General features: G+C 43.5%; 4 protein-coding genes and 1 non-coding gene across 5 annotated transcripts; 2 read left to right on the top strand and 3 right to left on the bottom strand.

Moving 5' to 3' along the window:
* The first annotated feature begins 632 nt into the window (after window positions 1-632).
* B0H65DRAFT_261322 (glycoside hydrolase superfamily) lies at window positions 633-2,555 on the top strand. Its single transcript, XM_062822619.1, has 2 exons — window positions 633-967; window positions 1,061-2,555. The coding sequence occupies exons 1-2, from the start codon at window positions 924-926 to the stop codon at window positions 2,445-2,447; spliced, it is 1,431 nt and encodes a 476-aa protein (XP_062679437.1). The 5' UTR covers window positions 633-923; the 3' UTR covers window positions 2,448-2,555.
* A 1,716-nt stretch (window positions 2,556-4,271) lies between these two features.
* Window positions 4,272-6,433, top strand: B0H65DRAFT_261286 (uncharacterized protein). The gene is made up of 3 exons (XM_062822617.1): window positions 4,272-4,936; window positions 4,998-5,931; window positions 6,019-6,433. The coding sequence occupies exons 1-3, from the start codon at window positions 4,466-4,468 to the stop codon at window positions 6,333-6,335; spliced, it is 1,722 nt and encodes a 573-aa protein (XP_062679436.1). The 5' UTR covers window positions 4,272-4,465; the 3' UTR covers window positions 6,336-6,433.
* Window positions 6,434-6,791: 358 nt separating this feature from the next.
* On the bottom strand, window positions 6,792-6,863 carry B0H65DRAFT_t348. The gene has a single exon. It is a non-coding gene; the product is annotated as a tRNA-Cys (tRNA).
* Window positions 6,864-7,568: 705 nt separating this feature from the next.
* B0H65DRAFT_261255 (uncharacterized protein) lies at window positions 7,569-11,291 on the bottom strand. The gene is made up of 2 exons (XM_062822616.1): window positions 10,855-11,291; window positions 7,569-10,799 (listed from the first exon to the last, which is right to left on the bottom strand). The coding sequence occupies exons 1-2, from the start codon at window positions 11,114-11,116 to the stop codon at window positions 7,603-7,605; spliced, it is 3,459 nt and encodes a 1,152-aa protein (XP_062679435.1). The 5' UTR covers window positions 11,117-11,291; the 3' UTR covers window positions 7,569-7,602.
* A 2,772-nt stretch (window positions 11,292-14,063) lies between these two features.
* B0H65DRAFT_261222 (uncharacterized protein) lies at window positions 14,064-16,144 on the bottom strand. The gene is made up of 2 exons (XM_062822615.1): window positions 15,492-16,144; window positions 14,064-15,437 (listed from the first exon to the last, which is right to left on the bottom strand). The coding sequence occupies exons 1-2, from the start codon at window positions 15,983-15,985 to the stop codon at window positions 14,165-14,167; spliced, it is 1,767 nt and encodes a 588-aa protein (XP_062679434.1). The 5' UTR covers window positions 15,986-16,144; the 3' UTR covers window positions 14,064-14,164.
* Window positions 16,145-26,897: the final 10,753 nt, after the last annotated feature.

Genomic DNA, 26,897 nt, shown 5'->3' with positions numbered 1-26,897 from the left:
GTCTTCTTGTCCTTGTTCCCCTCGTCTCTTGACCTCCCGTTCAGCTGGTAACAGGTACAGGTACCTACACACGTACTGTGCATGCATCACAAGCTTGCGTTTCTTTTGGTGCATGGCTTCTTCACCTTCCACTTTTCCCAGTCGTCCGTCATCCTCCGTGGTCCCAAAACTGCCCCGCGGTGGGGAGGGAGCGGGACGTAACGCAAGGGTCCTTGTTCCTTGCGGTCGAAGCATACCGTATCGTGGGAAAAGTGACCATTGGTGTGCAATGGTGACACCTTCTTTTCCCTACGAGCACTACACCAATCTAAGACAAGCTTCGGATTTGGTTTTCTGCTGATTACCAGGACATAGGCTGCTGTGTGTTGTGCAATGTTTCCATGCGGGCAAGATTCGAAAAGCGTGGGGATGGAAGCACACAAGAAGGGTTGGGAACCACACAAACGAACAGGTACATACTGTACGGATCGTGGTGTAGTACAAGTTACACTTACTAGTGATGTTGTATTGACCTGTCTGATCTCTTCTGGGTACCATTGATCTACTCTCAGGCTATGCCTAGCCTAGCTTTTCTCTCGGTGTCAACGGTCCGAAACACGGGAGAATGGGGGTCAATAAGTGTCCCCTTTGGGAAGTACCTCTCTCTGGCTGGGCTAGGTCGTTTTCAAGGGCCATGGCTATAAGATGACCATCCCGCCCTCGGTTGGAGCTTCGTTCTTCTTTCATATGCTCCCTTTCTCTCTCCATTTTTCTTCATTCCCTTTCCTCCTCTATCCCAGTCTGATACATACCCTGCTGGGTGACGCATTGCATAGCGACAAGAGTTGAGTTGCTTATAACCAGTTTGGTAGAGTCATTCTGATATATCTACCCTTACCCATCTCTGGATAACTCCTATTTGTCCAACGAAATAAGCATTCATCATGTCTCTTCCTAAGGATTTCCTCTGGGGCTTCGCTACTGCGGCGTAAGTGCTAATTCTCAGCTGAGCTTGCGGACTTATTATCAGCAAGACCATATGTGCAGAGCTCAACAACTGACACACATAACCATGCATTAGCTATCAGATTGAGGGTGCTATCCACGCTGACGGCCGTGGCCCCTCTATCTGGGATACTTTCTGCAACATCCCCGGCAAGATCGCCGACGGCAGCTCTGGCGTCGTCGCCTGCGACTCTTACAACCGCACCAAGGAGGACATTGATCTCCTCAAGTCTCTCGGCGCCACCGCCTACCGCTTCTCCATCTCCTGGTCTCGTATCATCCCCGTCGGTGGCCGCAACGACCCCATCAACCAGAAGGGCATCGATCACTATGTCAAGTTTGTCGATGACCTCCTCGAGGCCGGCATTACGCCCTTCATCACCCTCTTCCACTGGGATCTTCCCGATGGTCTCGACAAGCGCTACGGCGGTCTCCTAAACCGTCAAGAGTTCCCCCTCGACTTTGAGCACTACGCCCGCGTCATGTTCAAGGCCATCCCCAAGTGTAAGCACTGGATCACCTTCAACGAGCCCTGGTGCAGCTCCATTCTCGGCTACAACTCGGGCTACTTTGCCCCCGGCCACACTTCCGACCGGACCAAGTCGCCCGTTGGTGACAGTGCTCGCGAGCCCTGGATCGTTGGCCACAACCTCCTCATCGCCCACGGCCGGGCCGTCAAGGCTTACCGGAAGGACTTCAAGCCCACGCAGGGCGGCGAGATCGGTATCACCCTGAACGGCGACGCCACTCTCCCCTGGGATCCCGAGGACCCCTTGGACGTCGAGGCGTGCGACCGCAAGATCGAGTTCGCCATCAGCTGGTTCGCAGACCCCATCTACTTCGGCAAGTACCCCGACTCGATGCGCAAGCAGCTCGGCGACCGGCTGCCCGAGTTCACGCCCGAGGAGGTGGCGCTCGTCAAGGGCTCCAACGACTTCTACGGCATGAACCACTACACGGCCAACTACATCAAGCACAAGAAGGGCGTACCTCCCGAGGACGACTTCCTCGGCAACCTCGAGACGCTCTTCTACGACAAGAACGGCAACTGCATCGGCCCCGAGACCCAGTCCTTCTGGCTCCGCCCGCACGCCCAGGGATTCCGCGACCTGCTCAACTGGCTCAGCAAGCGCTACGGCTACCCCAAGATCTACGTGACCGAGAACGGCACCAGTCTCAAGGGCGAGAACGACATGCCGCTCGAGCAGATCGTCGAGGACGACTTCCGCGTCAAGTACTTCAACGACTACGTCAACGCCATGGCCAAGGCGCGCAGCGAGGACGGCGTCAACGTCAAGGGATATCTCGCCTGGAGCTTGATGGACAACTTTGAGTGGGCCGAGGGTTATGAGACGCGGTTCGGCGTTACCTATGTTGACTATGAGAACGACCAGAAGAGGTACCCCAAGAAGAGCGCGAAGAGCTTGAAGCCGCTCTTCGACTCGTTGATCAAGAAGGATTAAGGGGTATTTTTGAGGAGGGGAAAGGGCAAGAAGAAAACATGGGCGGGATATCTGTTATGAATTTTGTGATGAATTGGGCAAGCGTCAGCAAGGGAAAGGGATTTGCGATGGTTTAGTGTTCTGGGGTCCTGTTTTTCTACCCCTTTTTTTGAGTGCGCATTCGAGTATTGCGTTCGTTGTCTGGTAACATAGCACCCAGATAATCGAACAGATGCATGTCGAGCCGTAAAAGGTTTGGTGTCCTACATCAACACATGATTGTGTCCGCAGGCGTGCCCGATGCCGTATTTGATACACACCTTGAAGGTTTGTTAGCAGGCCATCCTGTGATGTTTTCCATGCATCTTGCGTATCGAGGTATGTGTTCTCCCATAGGGACGAGGCCTTGTATTCAACGCATTTCCCGTAAAGCAAATGAGGATTGGGTGTTTTTGAATGTGCTCATGGCATTTTGGCTTTTCTTTACGGCGCCTTGGGCTTTGTAAAAGACGTCTCTCAGCGATAGGGTCACATTGTGCTGTGCGAAATGAGGTCGATGAGGATCGTTCCGAGCGGGATGACGCAAAGCACCATCCGAACTGTGCCGGTGCACTGATTTAAGGTTTGTCTCGAGTGAACGTGTTGAAGGTTTCAAGACGATGGAACTGTCGAGTAGAGAATTTCGGGCAAAGAGATGTCAAGACTCAGGATGAGTCGGCAGTTTCGGGTTTCATCTGCCTAGGACAAAAGTGATTTGAGTTGGAGAAGTCATGAGACAAGGGACAGGAGTTGGAGTTGGAGAGTTGGGGAAGCCGAGTGTGGGGTAAGGACCATCAGGTCCGGTTTCGGCAACTTGGCAAAGGGCCCCTCCTTTCTCCGCAATGGAATTCGAGGTCAATTGCCCCGAGGGCGCTGAGTGGTGAGAAGCAATGCGCACGAGCCACTACAGTCACCTGACGCCCTGCTTTATCCTTATCTTCCATGCCGACCCCAGAATTGTGTGTTATTCCCGTCTTGGCAGTTGGGCCGAATCTGGGGTTGACATGTCATCCTTGACCTTTTTGAGACTGGCGGGCAAGGCAGAAGCAGAAGACTCCAGTCAAGCAGCGCAGTGTCGAACTGTCATCAACAACTCACCTGGAGAACAACAACGCCAACTCTTGTTCGGTCAGCTTCGGCTTCTCTGCTGGTGCGACATCGGTTCTCAGAAAGGTGGATGTCCCGACTTCCGAAAGCGGCCAAGAGCGCGGTGATGCACCGAGTCGATCGCGCAGGTGTTCCTGGCCGGGCTGCTTGGGGTTTGCTTGGACGACCCCTGACGGACGCTTGACGCGGGGAGAGGGGATCCCCATCTTGCCGTGCCTGCTGCCGTGCTGACAGATTGCGGAGTGTACCCCATCTCGAGCGCGGCCGATGAGCCCCGTTGGCAACCCCGTTGTCACCCCGTACAAACCCAAGACAACTCCGCCAATGTCGATACTGGAACGTCCACCGACAGCCTCCGCCCCGGGGATTGGCTGGTTTGGCCCGAGGATCTTGGATGTGATGGAGTCCGGACAGCTGGAAATACCTAGATTCAGCAAGGCCCAACACCGTTACCCCGTTTACCGAATTCCCCTGTATCCCCTGCTCGTCATTCCCCAGATGTGAGGAGGCTCTGCCTTGTGATCCTTGTAAATTATAAATCTGTCTTGGTCCTCCGTGTGTCTATAGATATCGACACCTCCTGATTTGTTGTTTGTTGTTTCTCTCTGTCTGTTTTTCACTTCCATCACTCCCGTCATCCCCGACTAATTCAGCCCCAGCTTTTGCTCCGAGTGTTTTGGACAGCGGCTTGCTTTCTCTACCCGTCCAGTTTTGAGTTCACGATAGCTGATATCATTATACCCTTTGTCTTGTTCTACTTGTTTGGTTTCCAGTCCTTACACCACACGCCCAGCGTATTGTCTTGGAGGAAGAACATTCCAGCGTCGACGACTTGACGATTTACTACACTACTTCTGTTCACCACCCATCAGCCAACCACACACAACTTCATCATGTCCGGTGCGCCATCCAGACTCAGGAACGTCCTGAACCACCTACTTCCTCATGGACAACCAGCACATCACATCCACAACCTAACGCCCACCGTCTTCCTTGAACGGGCTGCTGCCATTGAGCCTGAAGCTGAGGCCATCTTTCACATCACCGCCAACGGCAAGACACTCAGGCGTTCCTACATTGAGTTCGCCGATCGTGCTCGCGGTCTCGCCTACTACCTACGCAAGCATGGCTACAAGCGCGTTGGCATCCTGGCTCCAAACACCCCGGCCTTCCTCGAGTCCATTTATGGTATCGTAGCGGCTGGCGGTGTCATGGTGCCTGTCAACATCCGCCTGAAGCCCGAGGATATTACCTACATTTTCGAGTTCGCAGAGGTGGATTCCATTATCGCCGATGCCGAGTACGCCCATCTTCTCGACTCGTACAAGAAAGTGCACCCTGGTGTTCCCGTTATTATTGATGTTGTAAGTAGCCTTTTGGGGACGATTATTAGCCAGAAGAAGAAACCGCTGACACCATGTACAGGACACTGATGCCACAGAAGGTGCGCTTTGCGGCCCCTTCGACGAGGCAGTAATGGAGGGTCTCAATTACGATAGGGCTACCGGCAGCAAGGGCTGGGCCGATCTCCAGAACCAGACCGTCGCCAACGAGGACGACATGATCGCCATCCCCTTCACCTCCGGCACCACCTCCAAGCCCAAGGGCTGCGTCTACACCCACCGCGGTGCCTATCTCGCCACGCTCGCCAATGCAATCGAGTCCGGACTCAACGTTGCCGATGGCCGTTCCAAGTACCTCTGGACGCTCCCCATGTTCCACGCTATGGGCTGGATGTTCCCTTGGGCCGTCTGTGCCGTACGTGGTACCCATGTGTGCCTGCGCAAGATTGACTACCCCTTGATCTGGAAGCTGCTGAAGGAGGAAGGCGTGACACACTTCTGCGCCGCGCCCACCGTCAACACCCTCCTCTGCACTGCCAAGGAGGCCGAGGTTCTTCCCAAGCCCGTTCGCGTCACTGTCGCCGCCTCGCCCCCGACCCCCCATCTGTTCGAGCAGATGACAAGCCTGAACCTCTTCCCTGTGCATGTGTATGGCCTTACCGAGACCTATGGCCCAATTACGAGGGGTTATATCCTTCCTTCGTGGGATAACCTTCCTCCTCATGAGAAGTACGCCAAGATGGCTCGGCAGGGACATGGCTTTATCACCAGCTTGCCAGCTCGCATCATCAAGCCCGACCAGCCCGAAGGAGTGTTGATCGACGTGGAGAAGAACGGCCAAGAGGTTGGCGAGATCTGTTTCACCGGCAACATCTGCTGCAAGGGTTACTACAAGGACCCCGAAGCGACGAGGAAGCTGTTTGCCGGTGGCGTGCTACACACGGGCGACTTGGCTGTTTGGCATGCTGATGGAAGCATCCATATTCAGGATCGCGCAAAGGACATTATCATCTCTGGTGAGTTACCTACTTAGTTTCCCTAATTACCCCTTGCCCCTGTCTTCTTTTACAAAAAAAAAATATGAACTAACCTTGAAATAACAGGCGGCGAGAACATCTCCTCCGTAGCTCTCGAGGCCATGCTTGCCGAGCACCCCGACATCCTCGAGGCCGGCGTCGTTGCCGTTCCCGACTCCCACTGGGGCGAGCGGCCCAAGGCCTACATCACCCTCAAGGAAGGTCATGAGACCAGCTTGACGGGCCAGGACGTCATCGACTGGGCCAAGCATAACAGCAGCATCAGCAAGTTCATGGTGCCGAGGGAGGTGGAGATTGTCAAGGAGTTGCCCAAGACTAGCACGGGCAAGATCCAGAAGAACGTGCTTCGGGAGTGGGCCAAGACCGGAGTCATTCCCAACTAAGAGAAGAAGTAAGGGAAGCTGAACAAACTGTTGGTGCGGGCCTGTATTCTGGGGAGGCGGGAGTTTTTCTGGTTCTTGTATATACTATTAGGGGGCTTTTTTTTTTTTTTTTTTTTGGTTTCGGCGCGCAAACCTCGGAGCGGTCATGGTATTCTGGAGTAACGATGTTATGAATTGGATTGCATTGAAGACAAAATGAGGGTTCTTCTAAAGCAAAATTCTATGGATGAATTGACTAAAACTTCATTTTGTACAGTTGGAAACACCTTGACAGGAATGCAATCCGTTGTACATATTTCCTACCATAGATGTGTATCCCTCTGGTGCTTCTTATCACCCAGACCAGAAAGGCAATCAAAAAACGAGGGCAAAAAAAAAAAAAAGCCTAGGCCGCATTACAACGAAAATAACAGCAAAAGACAAAGCAACGAAAAAAAAATGCAACTGGGAGGATTGAGGACTGAACGCGATTTGAACGCGTGACCGTTCGGACTGCAGCCGAACGCTCTACCCCTGAGCTACCGGTCCAATTCACAGTTATTAATAGGGTGTCCAACTAGCTTTCTTATTGTCGGTGCCAAGTGCCAAGGCACGCATTTACTTACGCCTCGAGGTTCCCTAACACCACCGCTGCCGCCGCCACCACCGTAGTGCAAGCACTCCAGGTCAGAGGGAAAGTGCGGAAAGAATGCAAGTAAAATGAAAAATTGATTGCAACCTGTCCTGTTCAAAGTCAACTCGGTTTTTGCACAAAGTTTTCACAGTCAAAGCATCGATGTAATCCTGCATATGCTAGATACATGGTGCGCGACGAATTCTCCTCTGTAAACAGGTGTACACAAGAGTCAAAGACGCCACGAGATCTCTTGTCTTTGATCGAACAGATGAATGGAATTAGTTCGAGCGGCAATAACCATACCTAACCAAGCCGTATGTCCTGAACTTCCTGCCCCTGGCTCTGACTTCCGACTCCCACAACACAAACCACCAACCCACCAAGCCACCAAGCAACCAAACCAAGCCCTTCTCCTTCCTTCCCCCTTTCCTAAAAACAGCGATAATATGTATGTATATGCACAAAATAGATCTGCTGATGACCACAGCTTTGTATGTCCTGTTGTCCTGTTCTTATTCCTTCCCCAAATGTTTTGCATATCGCTCAACCGACCGTCCAGTGCGTGCCCCCTTGAGCCCCCTTGAGCACCGGACACTCTTCATTATCATTATCTCTAGCATTGCCACCAGCATTAATAACTAAACATCTCGATCAATCCGCCTTGGCACCAGCCTGCAACCTCCTCATCGCGTCCCTATGCGCTCGATGCGCTCGATGCGCTTGTGCCACTTGTATCTGTGGCTGTCCGCTGCTTCGTCTTTGCTGGATCTCTATTGCTGCCCCTGTTGATGTTGGATCTTGTTGCTGCTGCTGTTGTTGTCCATACCCGTAGGTGTTTCGCTGTGTTGAGACCCTTCTGCCTAGTCCTGGATGGATTTGTTGCTGTTGTGGTTGTGTTTGTGTCATGACACCGACTTGATGACCGAAAGTATAAGGATCGTAGACGGTGGTTGGTTGTTGTAGTGGTGATGATGATGATGATGGGGGTATTATAGGAGTGGCGATGTTGTTCAGTGCATTGCGACTCGATGAGGCCCGCAAGTCAGCGGCGACACTTTTGCGGAAGTTGGCGAGTTTCGCTTGGCGGACGGCATCGGATGTCGACGATGAATTACTAGCTTGTCGGGCCGGCTGGGGAGAGGTAGGGGCGGAAGGATTCCTGGATTGGGGGTTGAGCTTCGAGTTTGGGCTCGGATCTCGGAGTATATCTCGTGATCGGTTGTTCTTGGATTCGTAGGCTAGGCTGCTTTGTCGAATGATTTTGCGGCGTTGTGAAAGGGGAATGTCGTCGATATCGATCGGCGGACTACAGCTACTGTCCTGTACCAAGTGCGGTTGTGCAGCAGGCGTTCCGTTGTAGACGACCTCCATTGCTGGTGCGTTGAAAAGAGGTCCGTGGGATTTGCTGCGGAGAAGAACCTCGCGTGTATCGATTAATGTCGACGGTGTCCGGTGTCGAGATACTCCTTGGGCAGGAGAAGGGCCGTAAGGATCAATCGCAGATAGCAACGCTGATGCCTCTGGAGGAACGGGGCGTGATGTTTGATGGCTTTCTCTTGATACTTGTTCTGTACCACGTCGATGGCTCTGAACACCTCCCTCCTCAGTGATAGTTTCGGTAAACAGTCTTGATGTAAGTCCTTTCAAAGTTTCGGAAGCAGACCGGTAGGGAGAAGCCCTTGTTGCCGCCACAGGTTCCGGCTTTGGTATAAGGTCCGGACCATGATATATGCCATCCGGAGACCTGGAGCTGCTGCGATGTATACCCCGTTGTTGAGCAAGGTAGTCTATCACCAAGCTTGTCGTTCTGGGGATGGCTCGAGGCACGCTAGCATTCGTGGCTGTCTGTTGAAGACCGACGAGATAGAGCGGCGCTGGTTTTTCGCTTGGAAGGTTCGAGTCCGTCTCCTTAGGATCGTCGATAGGTTGAGGCGTCACGGGCTCCTCAGGCAAGTCTGCAGCGTCCAGGTGCTTTGCCCATTCGTTTGTCCGGTAGTACAAAGCGATTGGCGAAAGCTCCTGCGCAATATTATCCTTGAGGAGGCTGTTACCTGAGGACTCATCTGACTTGGGCGTTCCGCTTGATCTCACTTCTGATCCTCCCACGGACGCAGGTACGTTCGTCGGGATTGGTTGATCCTTCTCCTTGTCTCCCTTATACTCATACGGCTCATTGAACATAAGAGCATATCCTTTGCTTGTTGATGGGGTGCCTGATTCCTGTTGGGCTTGGGGGTGACCTTGCTCATGGCTTTGAACCTCAGACAATGTCTTATCCGTCACTTCCTCTGTCGGTTCGGCCATCGGTTCAATCCGTTTGCCTGCGTCTTCATTGCTCTGATTCTCAAAGCCAGGAACCTTACTCTCCTCCACCTGGTCATCTTCATTTTCATCATCATCACTGACAAAGCCCAAATCATCCAAGTTTACCGCGACAGAATCCGTGTCGTTTCGTACTTTCCAAGTCGCCGCAACCCCTCCTTCACGACTCTCACCAGCCTGTTGATTCCTTTCGGCTTCGCGGTGTGCAGGTTTATGTGACAGATTTCGAAAGAGCTTAGCCGAGCTGTTCGAAAGTCTTCTGATCACCGTGGTCGACCGGTGCTGTGCTGTTTGTCCAAGCCCATTTCCCTCATCGTCGTCAACGGCGACGGGTGGCCCATCAATGCCAGCTTCACTCACCCGGACTTCAACCTCCTTTTCGTCGATTGTGGGACTTCCAATATCGGTGTTGGACTCGCTTGAAATTCCGTCATCCGAAGCCTTGATGGCACCTTTGAGGTTGCGAGTTGGAGAGCAAGCCATTGCAGCCGCGGTAGCCTGGGCCAAGGATGAGGGTGTTGCTGCCCTTTCAACTGCGTACTCATACTTGCTGGTGCCTGAGTCTGTTCCTGTCGTTGAGCGGGAGCGGGAGCGGGTCGTCGTAACTGCCGATATGCTTTGTTGACTGTGTCGCAGCACTCGCTTTTCGCTGTCCATATCACCGAGGCCCGAATCTTCCGATGGAGGTACCTGTCTGATTTTCCCATCTCCGTACTTCCGTTCCCACTCTCGGAGATCGCGAGCTCTTGCCTCTTCCAGCTGCCGTGCAGTTTTCTCGTCCTCTGCCTCCAAGTTCCTTTCATGATCTGTGAATTCTGATTCCCGTCGGTTTCTGACCAGACGCCATAGTTTAAGCTGTGAGACCATCCCAGCAGCAAAGATAACCATGATAGCTGCTATTTCGGCGCGAATTCCGCGGGTCAACGGGTACGTGACTGTGCCGAGGGGAAAGATATCATCGTTTAGGTCCCAGATGTATGCCCAGAACTCCTTCAAACCCGCACGGGCAAAGCAATCGATACCCAAAACCGCAGCAGTGGCACCCGAAAAGGAGATGGAGGCGATAAGGCCGTAGGTGCGCGTCCAGCGAGTGAAGTATAAGCAAAAGCCAGCCAAGGATAGCAGGATGATGAAAGCTACCTTGCCGCCGCTGTGTTGAATTAGAGCTCCCGACCTGAGAGTAAGCAACCACATACTGAAACAAAAGCCAGCGAGCAGGCAGGCTAGACCTTCGGCCAAGTCCTGGAATATGATGGCTAGGCCGCCAACTATCATGCCAGTACAGCCCGCAGCCACGACATAAGCTCCCTGGACCGCGTCACTGACTTGGGGATCAGCTACGTACAGGATCAAAACAGTGGTTCCTAAGCTGGCGAGGAAGCCGGTGGTAAGGAATGTGTGGAGCCATCTTTTCTGGATCCCGACCAGACCGCAGACGATACCTGTCACGATGAGTATGGCGCCAGAAACTGCCCAGCCAGGAGTGATTCTCGGCTGGATGGGAAGTTGGCCATGGGGTATTGTAACTGAAAGTCGGTAAGCTGTTGCCTCGTCTAACACCTGGGCAACATAATCACATACCTTGGAAAACGGAAGAACTATTGGTAGTCTCGGTAGCAGTGACTAGTATAGAACTCTTCGATGAGCTTTGAATCACTGATGTTGACGTTGGCGTATTTATGGTGATTTCGATGGCACTGGTAGGGACCTGAGTTGGGGAGACTGTAGTCGATATCTTTGACTGTTGCCTTTTTTCTGGTCTGATCAACCCTCCTAGTGTGAGAGTGAAGAAGAGGTAGAGGCACAACAAGTGCCTCACATTAACCAAGGTCGAGGCCCTCATTCTGCTGCCTTCGTCGACGGCACCGCACTGAGACGGCTTGAGTCTATGACAAGTGAGGAGGAATGTAGCCTGGGGACTTCCACAGGTAGTCTATCCCATCCGACCCAGTGGCATGGCTGACTTATCAGTGGATGAAAGCCAAGGGAAGCAACAATGGGCAAGAACAAAACAAGATATGATAGTGTGAAAAAATGAGAACCGGGTACCCACAAGCAGATGGAGGATACTGGCCTGGGAGATATGGGAGGGGGTTGAATGGGGCCGATCAAACGATAGTCAAAACCTGGATCGAGATCATAGCGAAGGCAGAAGTATACCGGTTTAAGTAACATGTAATGACATGGGTACCGTCAGTAACACGACTTGTTATCCCCCGTCGTGTAAGGCTCTTTGAAGGGGAGGACTGACGAAGAAGAGCTCCATGTTGGGCCATCACCATTGAGCAGAGAGGCAATGTGTATGCCACGGTGGAAGACGTGACGGTGGCTTGCCGTGTCATAGGTATTGGGAGCTCTGCTCTGTTGTCTCCGGGAGAGCGGTCCAGCTTGGGACCCATGCTGCCATGTCTTCCAGGACGGGAAACTGGGTGGATGCCGGGAATCGAGGCGCCATGATCCAATTCTTACTTGCCAAGGGTACGAAATCCCTGCTCTTGGAGACGCCGCAGCGCCTCTGGGCATGGTGTCTCTTTCGGTTCTCCGCCCGTGGATGCCAGTCAAGCGTCCCGACTACCGAGACAGCTTGACAACCAAAAGCCGGCCAGCCAATCTTGAAGGAGAGGTGTGTATCCATTCTGCATCATGAAGGCCAAGGTGCATGACACTAGAAAATGCTGCAGGAGACGCAGGAGAAGTTGGTCGAGGAGGAGGCAAGCAGGCCGGGAAGAGCCTGATGTACGGAAAAGATGTTGATGCGACGTTCAAACCCGTCCCGCAAATTGACAGTTTCACATCCTCCAACCGCGTGGTCCGAGCCTTCTGTGCTTTGGAGGAGCTTCCTTCCCGTTGTTCGTTTGTTCAAGATGCACCGACGAACGCACTTTCCATTGTCCGAATCCCAGATGGCTGGGACAATCAAAACAAAGCAAGAGCAGATCATCTCAAGTTTGACTTTGGTTATCGAGTCCGAACCAAACCCAAGTGGAACCTACGCCTTTGGGACCTGCTTCCGCTTCTGCCTCCATCCCCAATACAGACATTTCCTCCTTGGATGCATGCCCGAAACCTGTTGTCAGAACATCAAAATCTGCGATGGGCCAAAGAGAAGGAGAAGGAGTCTTATCAATGCATCTTGGTCTCCCAGATCTATTGGCTACCAAGATGCCAGCAAGCAACCCCAAAACCCATTGAGAAAGGCTGGAAAACACCAAGTTGTTTGAAGACGGGATGGGGGACATTGACGACAGGGCGTGAACGCGGGAACCCCTCGGGCCGTGACGACGCCTCAGGGCATCCCACCTCACCACACCACACCATTTTCATATCTCCAACCTCCTGAATTAAAGCCTCCGGACGGGAAAGGGGAAACCGGTGAACGGCAAGCTTCCCAATTGCAGCTTCCCCAGCTCTCCAGCTCCCCTCTCATTTCGATCTCGATGCCACCTTGTCAGCTTTCTTTTGGCAGCCGCAAAGAGGTGTGTGTGATGTCACACATTTGCTTGCTGAGACCCAAATAGAGGTTAGCGACATGGGTTGTTAGTTTGCACGTGTGGGCTGGAACTAAAATCCCTGTTGAACCCACCGCTTTAGCGCGACTTGGGTCGGGTGGGGGGCTCATCCCAATTGGAGATGCGGACCTGGTGGAGGCTCGGGGCGGGCCTTGGCTGCAGCCCCATCTTTTACAATACCATCTCGGGCACTCCACCTCCAGTCGTGTCGTCTTCATCTCGAACGACTCCAATGTGGGTGGTGATCATCCCACGTATCTTTCTTTCATCATCAGATTGAGTTGAAAATCACAGTGTGCTTAAGAGTTTAAACCTATTGCTTATTCACACAGCTATATCCCCAAAAAGCATTCACGATACCCTCGCTTCTTCCCGTCCGTCGTCACCAACAACCCCCGGGCCTTCTCTACGAACCCTCACTCCCAGGCACCTCCCAGTTCCATATCTAAAAACAGCTTTCGGAAAAAGCGAAAAGGCTAGACACATTACACGCACGCGGGCACTTTTTGTCTCAAACAGGACTCAGCGCCTCTCTTCACCATCTTCTCACCTTGTTCTTCACCTTCAATAAGCGGCTGCAGAGTGTATATTACCTCCCATCCTAGCTTACCCAACCCTTTTGCCTTTTGCCTTCCTTTCCATACATCGCCATTAACATATCCTTCCCATATCCCAACCTCCTTTCGGCAGGATTTACCGACCACCTCATTACACATGCGGCGTGCCGAACCCCAGGTTTCCCTCTGCAACCAGCCGTCTGGTGTAACTTGTGTGATTTTGGATCAAATACCGAAATCGCCGAGCCCGACAGCTCGGTACATATGGATTGTGGGTTCTTGACGACCCCTTCGACTACGCACCGCTGGGCTGCCGCCGGACTACCGGACTCCCGTCCACGTTTTGAGACACTGGAAGCAGAATATTGAAGCTCACCTTCCTCATCGGTCACGTTACATGAACATGGACTGTTTCTTTGGCTTCTTCACCGTGAGGGGGTTCGTATCCCGATATCCCAAAAGCCATGGTCGTTAAGAGAGATATGAGTGGCGTACTTGCGGTGAGTGGTGGCCGCGGAGCATTTGGGTCCAGCGTAGAGTGGCGCAACATTGTAGTAAGAGATGTCAAAGGTATCGTCTATTCTGTAATCATAATGCGGCTTTTGGAGGTTTTGTTTTGGCATCTTCGCCAAATGCTTTATGCTTTCTCGCGCTGAACCGAACAAGTTATGAGAAGCATGACCAAAAAGGAACACAGAGTATGTACGTTGTAACAACAGAAAAAGCGTAGGTATCGTTCATGTCATAAGGGCCATACCATGGTTATTGAACCAACCACCCGACATAATTTTTGCTCATCCCTTCGTTACAGTCATCAATCTTCGCTTATCTCCTCGAATACCGCGCCCCGCTCCCACTTCCCGATGTCGTTCTCCTACCACTCGCTGAGTAGCCATACTCAGCGCCACCGCCAGCGTATGGAGGGTATCCTGTGGAATTCCCTGGTCCAGTCGCAAATCCGTTTCCATTCATCCCTTTCCTCGCGCCACCCAAGTTACCGGTGCCACTAACCTTACCAGAGGCAACCCGGCTCCTACTGCTTCCCCCAGTTACACCCTTCAGGAAGCCTGCCACTGCCCTCAACGGGAACAAGACAACGAAACCCAACAAAGCCTGGAAGGGCATAACCGCCGCCCAGACAATGGTATCCAGCGCCTTTGCAAGCATGCCGAGCATACTGAACCCGATATTAGAGCCCGTAGCACCATTTGCACGGCTGTTGTTCCCGTGTGGTCTGGCACCAGTGCCTCCAGCCTTGGCCGCAGCGGCCGCCAACGCAATGGCATCGTTCAGCCTGCCATCTAGCGCGCCCAACCTTGCCTCTGTCTGGTAAGCCAGAACAGTAGCCTTTTTCTCATAGCGTCTGACTGCACGGTTGAGCGCGTCCAAATCCGGCTGAATCGTGTTGCGAACCTCACGCACCATCCCGTCGCGGACTTTGGGGTTCAGGTTCTGCTGATCCTGGCCTCCTTCCGAGCCGTCGCTTTGTCCATTGTTGTCGGAATTCGATGGCTTTGAGCCCGTAGCACGTTGTTCCAGCTCGTTAAGCCGCTCCAGAATCTCCTGCAACTTGGTCGGAGCTACGGCCGACTCGGAATATGGGTTTTTGTGGACGATGCGCTGGAGATGTAGCGTGCGCGCTTGAATGAGCTTGATGAGGTGCGAGAAAGGCCGGACTTCGGCTGCAAGGATGTAAAGCGTCAAGGAAAAGTCAGAGACGAGCCCGCCCTCTGACTTGAACTGGTTGCGCATGATCTGAAGTAAATAGGCCATCATCAACGGAGAGACAAAGCACAGTACCAGGGCGAGCGATTCGATTGTGTAGAGCTCGCCAAGGGCTTTCTGAACGCGGCGGGCGTGGCGAGAACTGTGGTGTTTGTGTTGCTGGGCGATAGGTATCTCCGGAATATTTAGTCTAGCGTCTTCCTCGCTTGAAGATGTGGTGTGCTTGCTTTCGATCGGTGTACGTGGTTCTTGGACCTCGGCCGATGGTGTTTGGAGAGGTGTTACCGTAGGTGATGCTCCATCTTCGTCGAGGGCTGATTCGGCGATTTGCTCGTTTTCTATGCGGACTTGTTGGGCAGACTTGTACATGTTCCTGTGCTACCGTGTAAGTAAAGACCGCCATACGAGGAAACAAACAAAAGCTCACCAAGGTACTGTGAGGGACCAATGGAGAAATACAGCGGCGAGAACAATCATGATGATATCGGTGATGAAGTCGCTTCCCTTGTGGTGAAACATGCCTGCGACGGCTGGCAGTAGCGCAAATGCCAAAGGCATCGTGGAGGATTCTGAAGGTCCTTGCTCATCGGAAGCGAAGCTGGCCGGGTTTAGAATCTCATGTTGAAGATTCCTTCTTGCGGCATCCAAACTGTAGTCCGAGAAGGTTGAGCTGCGTCTCCTAAATTGTCCGAACGGGGTCTCTGGGGTGGACTGAGGGTTGATGGTGCGGCGGCGAAGTTGGGCTTGCTGGGACCCTTCGTCGACGGTTACGGCCCGGCGGATTGGACGAATATCGGGAGTGGACGGCGACATGGCGGGGGTCGCCTCGGTCTGGGTAGAAGTTACTGTGGCCATGTTCGGAGCTTTGGCGGGTAGTGAATCGGATGAGGTTTTGTTATCACGGAGTCCGGGCGTTGTCATTGACTCGAGCAGGACAGCGAATGCGTAGGATGTAGCACCTTTGGGCGAGCGCGATGCACCGTATATGTGCAGCTGATTGCCCGCAAGTCGAGATGATGACGGGTGATATATTCGACGGGTGGTTTCTAGGTCAAGAGAATGGTGTCGGGTGTAGCTCACAAACGTGTTTCGAAGCAAGGACGGGTGAGTAAGTGCAAGGTGGGAAACTGTGACGTAGTCTGCAAATCAATTGGAGTTGCGGGGAAGATGTGTTCGTCGCTGCCAGATGCCAGATGACTGCACGTCATTCAGCCTCTTCCCAATTCCACTGCACAGCTGTCATCCAGGCAACGCTGCAATCCGTACAGTAGCGTGAATGAAGGCGACGTGATGTTGCTGCAATGCGTAAAGAGATATCTCACTCAAAAGATGGTGAGTTGGGAAGCTGAGAGAGAGGACCGACCACCTCATGCTACCAAGTGGAGAAGATATAAGTGATGGCCCTAGCCGCCCTGGGCTTGGCTCGTTAATCTAAAGCAGCTCTCCTGCTGTGTTACAAGAGGTGGCATTGGGTATCGAGAATGATATGTCCATGTGCTAACATCCTTGCTGCTAAGACTCACCTACAGCTGTTAGTGACAATGTGCAACTTCTGACATCTGATTCTCAACCCCGCTTGGGTCTCCAGATAAGGCAGGTGGCCGGCGACGTTCTCGGCCTCGCTTGCGAAAGAGCTCGGAATATCTGCTGCAAAAAGCCGTAATGATTTGTTTCATTGGCTAGGTAAGGAGGCTCTGCATCAGGGTCGGCTGGGATTTTTGAAATCTTTTCTGGACGCGAATGGCACATTCAAAGGTGTCAGATTGGCACCACTGCGCCAAACAAGCAAAATTGGAGCTCCGACATTGTCGGAGTAGTGGCTCAATCGGCCAACCTATAATTCTGACACACCCCCTCAGCTGCACCGCGATTCTCACGGAAAGCTGGATTAACCAGGATACTTTTCCCTGCGTACAGGTCTCTGGGACTCATCTACAGGCGAGTGTGCTGCGCAATGCAAGTGTAGGAACGAGCTTGAATGGGCGAAAAGTTCTGCCTCGAGCGTGATTCGAACCCACACCCCCTCAAACGCAAATCAGACTGTTAATTGTCAGATTGGCACCACTGCGCCAAACAAGCAAAATTGGAGCTCCGACATTATCAGATATGACCGTGCAGAATTGATTAATTGAAGAGTGTGTGTGACTGACTCGAGCCGTCTCCCCAGAAAGTATGGGGGGGGTGCTAGGGTAACCCAGATATGCCCAGAAATCAGGTAATATTAGGGGGCTAAGCAACTAACCTATATAAAATATAGCCAGAATCCCAAAAATTCACCCTCTACTCTAATACACCCTCTTACTTACAAACCTTTTAAATAAGGTAAAAATAAAATTATTTATAAAATCTTTCTTCTAGCACGTTAATTTCTCTAGCTAAATTATAAATATCCTCCAAACTATTATCTGGAATCTTCTTATTTATCTCTATTTCCTTACGAACTAGTATATTCGTTATTCCTATTAATTTCTAGAACTTTTTATATTCCAATTATCCCAAAGCTTTTGTTAAACCGTTAATTAGTATCTTCTTTATCTTCAAATACTCAACTTAAATCCTTCCCTCTATAATCTCCTACCTTAATTAATAACAATAAATATTAATATATTTCAATTTAATTATTAACTTCGCTACCTCGACAATTAGTATACGGATCGTCTATATATTATTATACCCGATTATAAGTATATCCTTATCGAAAGGAATATTAATCTCCTTATACAAACGTATAATAGTAATAACCTCCTTAGCAACGTTTCAAATCGATAACAACTCTACTTTTATTATTAAAGTAAATATCGTCTTTTATTTAGTAGTACCCCAATAAACCAAACTATTAAAAAGTTTAATGGTAAAACTATATAGATTCTGTTGATTTAGCGAATTATTTACGTACAATATATCTAAAGTAATTTCTAATTTCGTTAATATACTGTAATAAAAGGACAAATTAGGGTAGAATTAAAAATAATATAGGACTTTATTAATAGCCTTATGATACTAAGGATTAGGATTGTAATTGTAGTGAATTAATTGGCTAGCGGTGAAAGGGATATTAGGCTGGGTAATTATGGTAGTATATATTATAGAGCTAATAACAACCTAATAATCCCGAATTTTATCAAAAGAAACTACGCTATTATAAAATATAAATTCTTCGTTATTTATTAGAATTAAAGCGAAAGTATAGGAGTTTTTAATTAATTTAATAATTTTATCAATATATTCCCGTTAAAATAATTAAATATAATTTACTTTTCGATTTCGAATAATTTTAATTCTTAAGAACTATTAAAAATCCTTACTGCTAATAAATTTATACTTTTCTTCTAACTTCTTCGTAACCTGAATAGCTTTATCATACTATAATTTATTAAAAGCGAAGACGATATTATTAACGTAATAGAAAATTAAGATTCTATTATATTTAAGGATGTACGGGTTTTTGAATAATAATTTAAACCCTAAGCTTTCGAAGGTATTGTTAAATTCTTGCTACTATAATAAGAGAATACGTCGGAGACTATAGAGAGCCTTAAAAAATTTAAAAATAGTACTATACTTTTAATAATTAAAGGGTATACGTATATAAATCTCCTCATTAAAGTAGGTATTAACGAAAATATTTACTATGTTATATTAAATAAATTTAAAATTAAATTTAATAGCGTATACAATAATTAATCGAAATAAATAACTAACTAATGTAAAAGCATACGTCTCTTTACCGTAATTATATTACTAATCTCCTCTAATTACAAAGCGCACTTTTACCTTTAATAACCGACTATACTTATTAAACTTATATATATATACCTATATATAATCGAAGATCTAAAAACTTTTAATACGGAGGATATCCTTATTTATTTTAACCTATAACTTTATTTCTTTATAACTATTAAAATATATTTTCTCTACTTACCTAAAGAAATTACCTAAATTATAATATTCGAAATCGTAATAAATTTTTAGGATTAAGGGAAGGTTTTAACGTTTAATAGAATCTAATTTACTACCCTTAGAAATTAAGTAGTTAATTTTTACCTTTATAATTATCTTACCCTACCGTTATCCTACTAATTGAACGAATCTCCTAATATTAAACGCAGCTTTTTATAATTTAAAGGTTAGGAAAGAAATAGGCTTTAATAGATTAGTTATAAGCCTAATAATAAGAGAGGTTAATAACGTACTTAATAAGGTAGGGTACCCGAATATAAAATTAATAAATATTTTACTCTAAATGGTAGGCTCTATTAATTTCGAAATAGTCTCGTTATTATCTTTTTAAAGTTTGATATTAAAGAATAATAATAAAAGAGAGGTAAGACCGTTATCTTCTATATCTTAAATCGTATTAAAGGGTTCGAAATATTGTATAAATAATTAAAACGGTTAATTAATTCAATTATTTAAATCGGTAATCTTATTACTAATTAGCCTCAATCCTTTTTTAAAATTATTAAGGTTCCTTAAATAAATTAAATCTTCGTTAAAAAGTATATTAGAGGTATGAATAAGATAATTAATTTGCGGATTTTAAATTTAATAAATAGAGGAGGTAGTATAGCTGATTAGGAATCTAATCTAGGCTTTTAATTAAAACTTTTCAAACCGTTACTTTTTCTTTTATATAATACCCGTTATTATATATACTTTATAACCATAAATATATAAAAAGTTAAATTAAACTTGTGGGGTTTAATTTATACCCCCTTATAATAAGCGATAAAAGTATAAAATCTTTCGTATAGTAACTTTTAATTATAAAAATACTTAAGCAATCGGTTAATAAAGTAGACTGCAACGGAAATAATTTAGGGCTAGAAGTTATAAAAGAAATTTATACTATTCGTTATTATACGCGCCTTTTCTTTAATTATACCCCCTAAACGCTTAATACTACTATTTTAAATTTAAGTATTAAATACTAAATGTTCGAAAATAATAAAGCGTATAATTAATTTATCCCTAATGTCACAGGGCTACCGCCTAGAGGTTTATATTAGGCTCTACAGCCTAACTCCCTGCCTGTAGCTTATACCTTGTAGTTTGCGATGGCGCTGCGCCTTTATAGCGCTGTATACATACTTGTAACCCCCTTTAAAAGGCCGTAGTTTGTAGTTCCGCTTTACAGCCCGACTTTTCTCCCTTTTCTCTTTATAGAACCTTATTGATCCTATTTTGGCCTAGCATTTATACTATATTCTATTATCCCCCTTATATTAGGTTCTATTTCTTTTTATTTAAATAGAGCCTATAGCTTAGTACGCAGCGATATTAAATATTAGTTTATTAGAATAGTTAAATTCGGATTGCTTATAAATATCGACGAAGAAATAGTATTTACCTCCTTTTTTTAGGATACCCCTTCGGGCTCTATAGAAAATCCTATAGGAACTACAAGAATTATTATTATTACTCTTAAATATAACTTGGAGAAGATAACGACCGGCTTTATTACAGCTATTACTAATACTTTTAATATTAATAATTTGGACTTTATACGAGTCCTTCGTTTTATAGTTACGAATTTTACTTCGAGCTATTCTCCAGTCTTAAAACCTAATTTCAATTTTTCCCCGGTTGTAACTAGCGTTAGCTCTATAATTAGTAACAATAATGGTAATAACGGATATATACGTATATAGAAACTTTTAGTCCTATTTATTTAGGATAGTTAATAATTAACCTTCTTATTTTATTATATTTTATTCGTTAAAACGTATAATATTAATAATAAAGCGGGCTTCTACGTAAATAAAGATGCTATTTAGATCGAAATTTTTAATACTTTCCCCGATAATAAGAGAAAGAAATTAGAGGGATTCTAAATTATATATACTATCAATAATGATATAGACCCCTAATTCTGATTAGGATAGATTAATTGCTTTTTTAGCGCTTACTACTTCCATAATATAGCCTTCGCCCAGTTGTACACTATAAAATAGTATAATGGCTAGACTTTTTCTTCCTTCTATGTTAATTAGGAGGACGAATTCTTTAAGGTTAGAAGCGTTACATAGAACGATAAGTCTAAGTTAGGTATTTTGTATAACGCCCTTAATATTAAATTTATAGACGCTATTTTTACGATTACCTTCCCCGACGAATACGATAATTATATTAAGGTATTTTAAATTAATACTATTCGCTATAAGCGTACCAAAGGGTTTAAATTCCTTAAATAATAGAATAATTATTAATAGAATAAAGGAAAGAATTAGGATTATAATTATATTTCTTCTAATTAGTTTTCTATTACCCTCTAAGTTTTATATACTTAAACCGCTATTCTATAGAATAATAATATTAACGGTTCTAGCCTTACCTCTACTAAGCCGGGTACGAAGGATACTAATAGCGATATTAATATATTTATAGGTAGGATTATAGCCGGCCTCGCCCGTAGACGTAGCGGCGGTTGCGGAGGTAAAGGTAACAGCCTTACCCGTTGTATTAAATAGGTCTTTAACAAAAAACGTTAGAAGCGTTAGGAGAATAATTTTTATATAAAGTATAGTACTTTTAATTATTATACTATGTGCTACCTATACTTCCTTATAGTAAATTTAAATAATAGAATCGGTATTAATATAATTAAAACGGTTGTAGCCTCCCTTATATTAGAGGACGAAAATAATTAGTACGAATTAGTCTTAGAGGGTTAAGGAAAAGAATGATTTTAGTGTATAGTCGGGTATTGGAGTCCTTAGAAGTATTAAGTAATAAGGTAGAAGATTTTAAATTAGAAAATAAATTGGAAATTAAATTAATTTTAATTCTATTTATTATTAATAGTTATAATTTATTCTACGTTTTCGTTAACGAAGGTTACTAATATTATACTATAATTAGTAAAAAGGTCGTATAAAATTTTAAAATCCTTATAATCCCTATCTTTATATATTAAATTAAAGGTACGTTTATAATTATAGAAGGTGCCTCTATTAAGAACTTTGCTTAGCTTATAATAGAAGTAAATAGTTGTATTAAATTGATAGTAGCTTATATCGTTTTAAAATTCGAATATCCTTTAATTTTAGGGAAATTATACTTGGTTATATATAGGGCTTATTTAGTTCTTTATAAGAAGCGCTTCTATATAAGAATAATAAGTAATTAGATTCTTTATATTGGAGGGAAAGAGAAGGAAGATACCCTATTTATTAAAGAAGTTAAGTTAGTAATATATATTATAGTAATTACTTTTATAGGAATTATTAAATGCGTACGTAAAGAATATAGTAGGGTTATAATAAAAAATTATATTTTTATAATTAGTTTAAAAGGTATTGAGAAAGTTTTAACCTCTAAGAAAGTTTATATAGAAATTTAATTCCGTTCGAAAATCCTTAAATATTTCTACTATTTCTTACCCTTATAAATAAAGGATGAAATTGATAAATTTAATTTTAATAAATTCGGCGTCGATTATAGGATTTGTTTTAAGAAGGGTTTAGACGGTTAAAATTTCCCGTTCCCTTTCGGTCCTTTATATAGTATATTTCGAAAAGGGTTTTTAGTCTTAAAGAAAATATTTAAAGACCTTTTAAAAAAAGGATATATTTATATAAATAGTTCGGAGGTTGGAGCCTCCGTCTTATTTATACGTAAATTTGGCAGCGGTTTGCGTTTTTATTATAATTATAGGGCTTTTAATATTATTATTCGTATAGACCGCTATCCTTTTCCTTTTATTTATAAAATCTTTAGAGTTTTAAAAGGAGTAAAATAATATATTAAGGTTAATATTATATAGGCCTTCTATAAAATTTATATAATTGTATTCAAAGAAGGGAAGATAGTTTTCTATATACATTATAATTTATTTAAATAATTAGTAGTCCCTTTCGGTTTATTTAGGGCCCCGGCCTCTTTCTAATAGTATATTAATTCTATTTTGTTGGAATTTTTAAATAATTTTTATTTTATTTATATAGATAATATTTTTATTTATTCTTCGTGTTTTAAAAAAGATTACAAAGAGAAGGTTATATAAGTTTTGGAGAGATTTAAAGAATATAATTTATATTTGGACTTAAATAAATACGAATTTTTAATTAAGAAGGTTAAATATTTTAGGTTTATTATCTATATGGGTATAGGCGTATAGGTAGACCCTGAGAAGATTAAGGTAATTTTAGAATGGTTCGTTCTTACTTTATAGAAAGATGTACGTAGTTTCTTTAATTTTATAAACTATTATTAGATATTTATATTATAATTTTTGAAAGTAGTTATACTATTAATAGTATTTATAAAAAAAGGAGTCGCTTTTAAGTAGATAAAGGAATACAATTTAAGTTTTTAAATATTTAAATACTTTTTTACCCGCGTATTTATTTTTATAGAATTCGATTCCAATTATATAACTTTTTTAGAATTAATTATAGTAGCTATATTTTAGACGGAGTTATTATTTAAGCAATAGAAGATAGTACCTATTATACTATAGGTTTCTATTTTCGGAAACTCTCTATAGCCGAGCGTAATTATTTTATTTATAATAAAGAAATATTGGCGATTATTTCTTACTTCGAGGAGTAGTTTATAGAATTCTAAAATTGCAAAGCCTTTATTATATTAATAGATTACTATAATTTAGAATACTTTATAGAGTATTATAAGTTCTCCGAATAGTAAGCCCGCTAGGTAGAATACTTTCCTACTTTAATTTCAACTTTATTTACTGCTTAGGTAAAAATACTGTAGTCCCCGACGCCCTATCCTATAGAGATTAGAACTAGCCGTTTAAAGAAGATTCGAAGCCCGAAATATATAGTTTATTTCCTAAATAGTTTTATAAAAATATATACGAATTTTTATTTCTTCTATCTCTTCGGCAGGGGGTATATAAATTTTTAAAAATTCGGATTCATAATAATTTTAGGACTAGGTAATTTACTAAAATTCTATATATTAGGTTGTTCTACGCGTAATTAAAGAAAATTCCCGCTCCTTCGAACCTTCTTTCTAATTGAAAGTATAGATTATTAATTATTCCATAAATAGGTTAGGGCGTTTACGCTATAAAGGGCGGCTCTAAATTCCGGGAGCCCCGGCCTCTTTAAAGGTTATAATATTAGTAATAATCGAATAGGACTAATAATTCGACGCCCTACGTATAGCTCTAATCTAATAAGTATATAAAGTTTTAGTATTTGGCTATTTTAGAAGAGAAGGGATAATTTTTGCCTTTATAAAAGAATATTATTAACTATTCTTCGGATTCTATATACGGCGTTTCCTACGCAATTATTACGTTTGTAGTTTTATAAAGGTTTAGAGAGAAATAAAAAGGGGTCTTTTATAAATACTATTAGTTTTAGAATAATAATTTAAGGCTATATAGATAGACTTTATTATTAACTTCCTAGAAGCGAATGGTAATATTTATTTTTAAATTATTAAAGACCGACTTAGCAAAAATATTATTTTAGAACCTATATTTTCGATAGATATTAATTTTTATATAGAACGATTCTTCTAATATTTTATCCGTTACTACGGTTGGTTATATTCGATAATTAGCAATAAAAGTATTAATTGGACGGGTAAATGTTGGAGGCGTTTTTATAAATTAATATATATAAAATAATTCCTTAATACAGTATATTATCCCTAAACCAACGGTAGGTTCGAAAGAATAAAATAAAAAGTATACGCCTTTTTTAAGGTTTATATTAATTATTTATAGAACGATTAGGATCGTTAAACCCCTATAGTATAATTAGCGATTAATAATAGAATAAATACTTTTATTAATATAATTCCCTTCTTTATAACCTATAGGTATAAAATTGGACCGGTTATCCCTACGGTAGAAGAACCCTTTAGAGACCTCCTTATTTCCTCTATTCTCGAGCAAAAGGCCTACAAATTCGTCGAAAAACTATAGTAAATCTTAAATATATACTAAATTACTATAGTTACAGCCGTATAATAGAAAAGAAAATTCGCTAATCACTTTAAATACCTAATAGAATAGTTCTACGTCAGGGATAAGGTTTAATTTAATTTTAAGAATTATAACTTTGTACGGCCTAAGAAAAAATTGGATACTATTTATATTAAATACATTATATTTAAAGTCTTTTTTCCTTATATTATTAAATTCGAAGGTTTATTAACGGTTGCTTATAAGGTTTTCTACGTCGATTTTTTCCGTAGGGCTGTAGAAGACTCCTTATTAAATTAATCGATTATAAATTTATAACCCCTAACTATTATTATCGATGGAAAGAAAGAGTAGGAAGTAAATTAAATCTTTTATATAAATAAATTTATAGAGAAGGGAGGGTTTATAATTCGGAAGGTCTTTATTAAGTAGAAAGGTTTTAGAGAGATAATATAGGAATTATTAGAAGACTTCTTGGAGATTCTAGCGTTAGAAGAATTTAAATAGCGATATAAGTTTATAGATACTAATAATAGACTTTTAGAATAATATTAGCGCGAGAAAAGTATTTGCTTTAGTAAATAGAAGAGAAATTAATTATAACGAAAGGCTAAAGAGTCCTTTTTTCCAAGAAATAAAGGGATATATAGAGGCTAATCCCTTATATAAAAAATTAATTTATAAAAGTATAAAAATAGAGAGGAATATAAGTAATTTATTTAGTAAGTAAATCTTCACTATTATTTTTTATTATATTTAAGTTAGAAAGATTGGTTATAAGACTTCCCTCCTCCGGAATTTTCTCTTCCTTTAAAGGAGACTACTTAATAGGGTAATCGGCGTCTATTTCATCCCTATTAGGAATCTACAGTTCTAAGAACGAGCCGGCCGTAATTATAATAAAATTAGGAAGGGCGGTAATATTAAATGAAATAGGGTTAGTACGAAAGGCCGAACGAATATTATATTATAGAAGCGATTTAGTAGCGGCGAAAAGGTTTTAAATGCCTCCCTTAAGGGAATTACGCTTATCAGTAGGTTTAATAAGATTTTAAAAGAAAGAATCCTTTTAGGATTAGAGTTTAACTATTTACAAACGTAGGGAATTTATAATACCCTATAGAGACAATACGTCGTCCCAAACTTAATTTAATTCTTTAAAAGTAGTAAAACTATAGGAGAGAGAGGCGATAAAGGGTATAATAGAAATAATAGGTTATATAGGAATAGCGGGAGTAAGCGTAATAGTAATAATAGGAGTAGGCGTAACAGCGGGGCCGGCGATAGTATTAGAGCTAAAAAAAAGAGGCAGGGCTAGCGGTAATATTTAGGTTTATTAATAGGCGGTTGAGGGCTTATTCATTAAAATAGCTACAAACTATAAAATAAATATTATATTCGAATATTTTATTAATAGAAATTATATCCTTGCAAGTAATAATATTATTACCTTTAGCCTAGGAACCCGGATAATTATACGATTCCTGATTATAATAAATATTCTAAATTAGTTCGAAGGTAAGAAGATAAGCCTTTTTAAATTCGGCTTTATAAATTATATACTTTCTATATACGGTAAAATCCGCTTTAATATATTTGTAATTTTAAGAAAGGTAGGGTTAGTATTAGGACGCCGCCGGTTTATAATTAGTGGCCGTAGTCCGAATTTACAGTTTGGAAAATTTCTTTTGCGTATTAGCGTAGATAGAAGGGATAATAGTTAGAGGGGTTTTTAGTAATTTTTTTATTATTACCGATTATAGAAATAGCGATTAAGGTATTAGGGCCGATAGGAAGGGTAGAACCAATAGGAAGAATAGAATTAGTAGGAGCGGTAGCTATAATAGGAATATTAGAGGTAGTAGGAGCGGGGTTAGGTTGCGCGAAGTACAAGTTTAGGCTATATTATAATTAGGTATAATTAGA

The sequence above is a fragment of the Neurospora tetraspora genome (assembly GCF_033439725.1).
Source record: "Neurospora tetraspora strain CBS 560.94 chromosome Unknown B0H65scaffold_6, whole genome shotgun sequence".
Classification (NCBI taxonomy): Eukaryota; Fungi; Ascomycota; class Sordariomycetes; order Sordariales; family Sordariaceae; genus Neurospora; species Neurospora tetraspora.
This window is presented reverse-complemented; position numbering and strand designations above follow the sequence as displayed.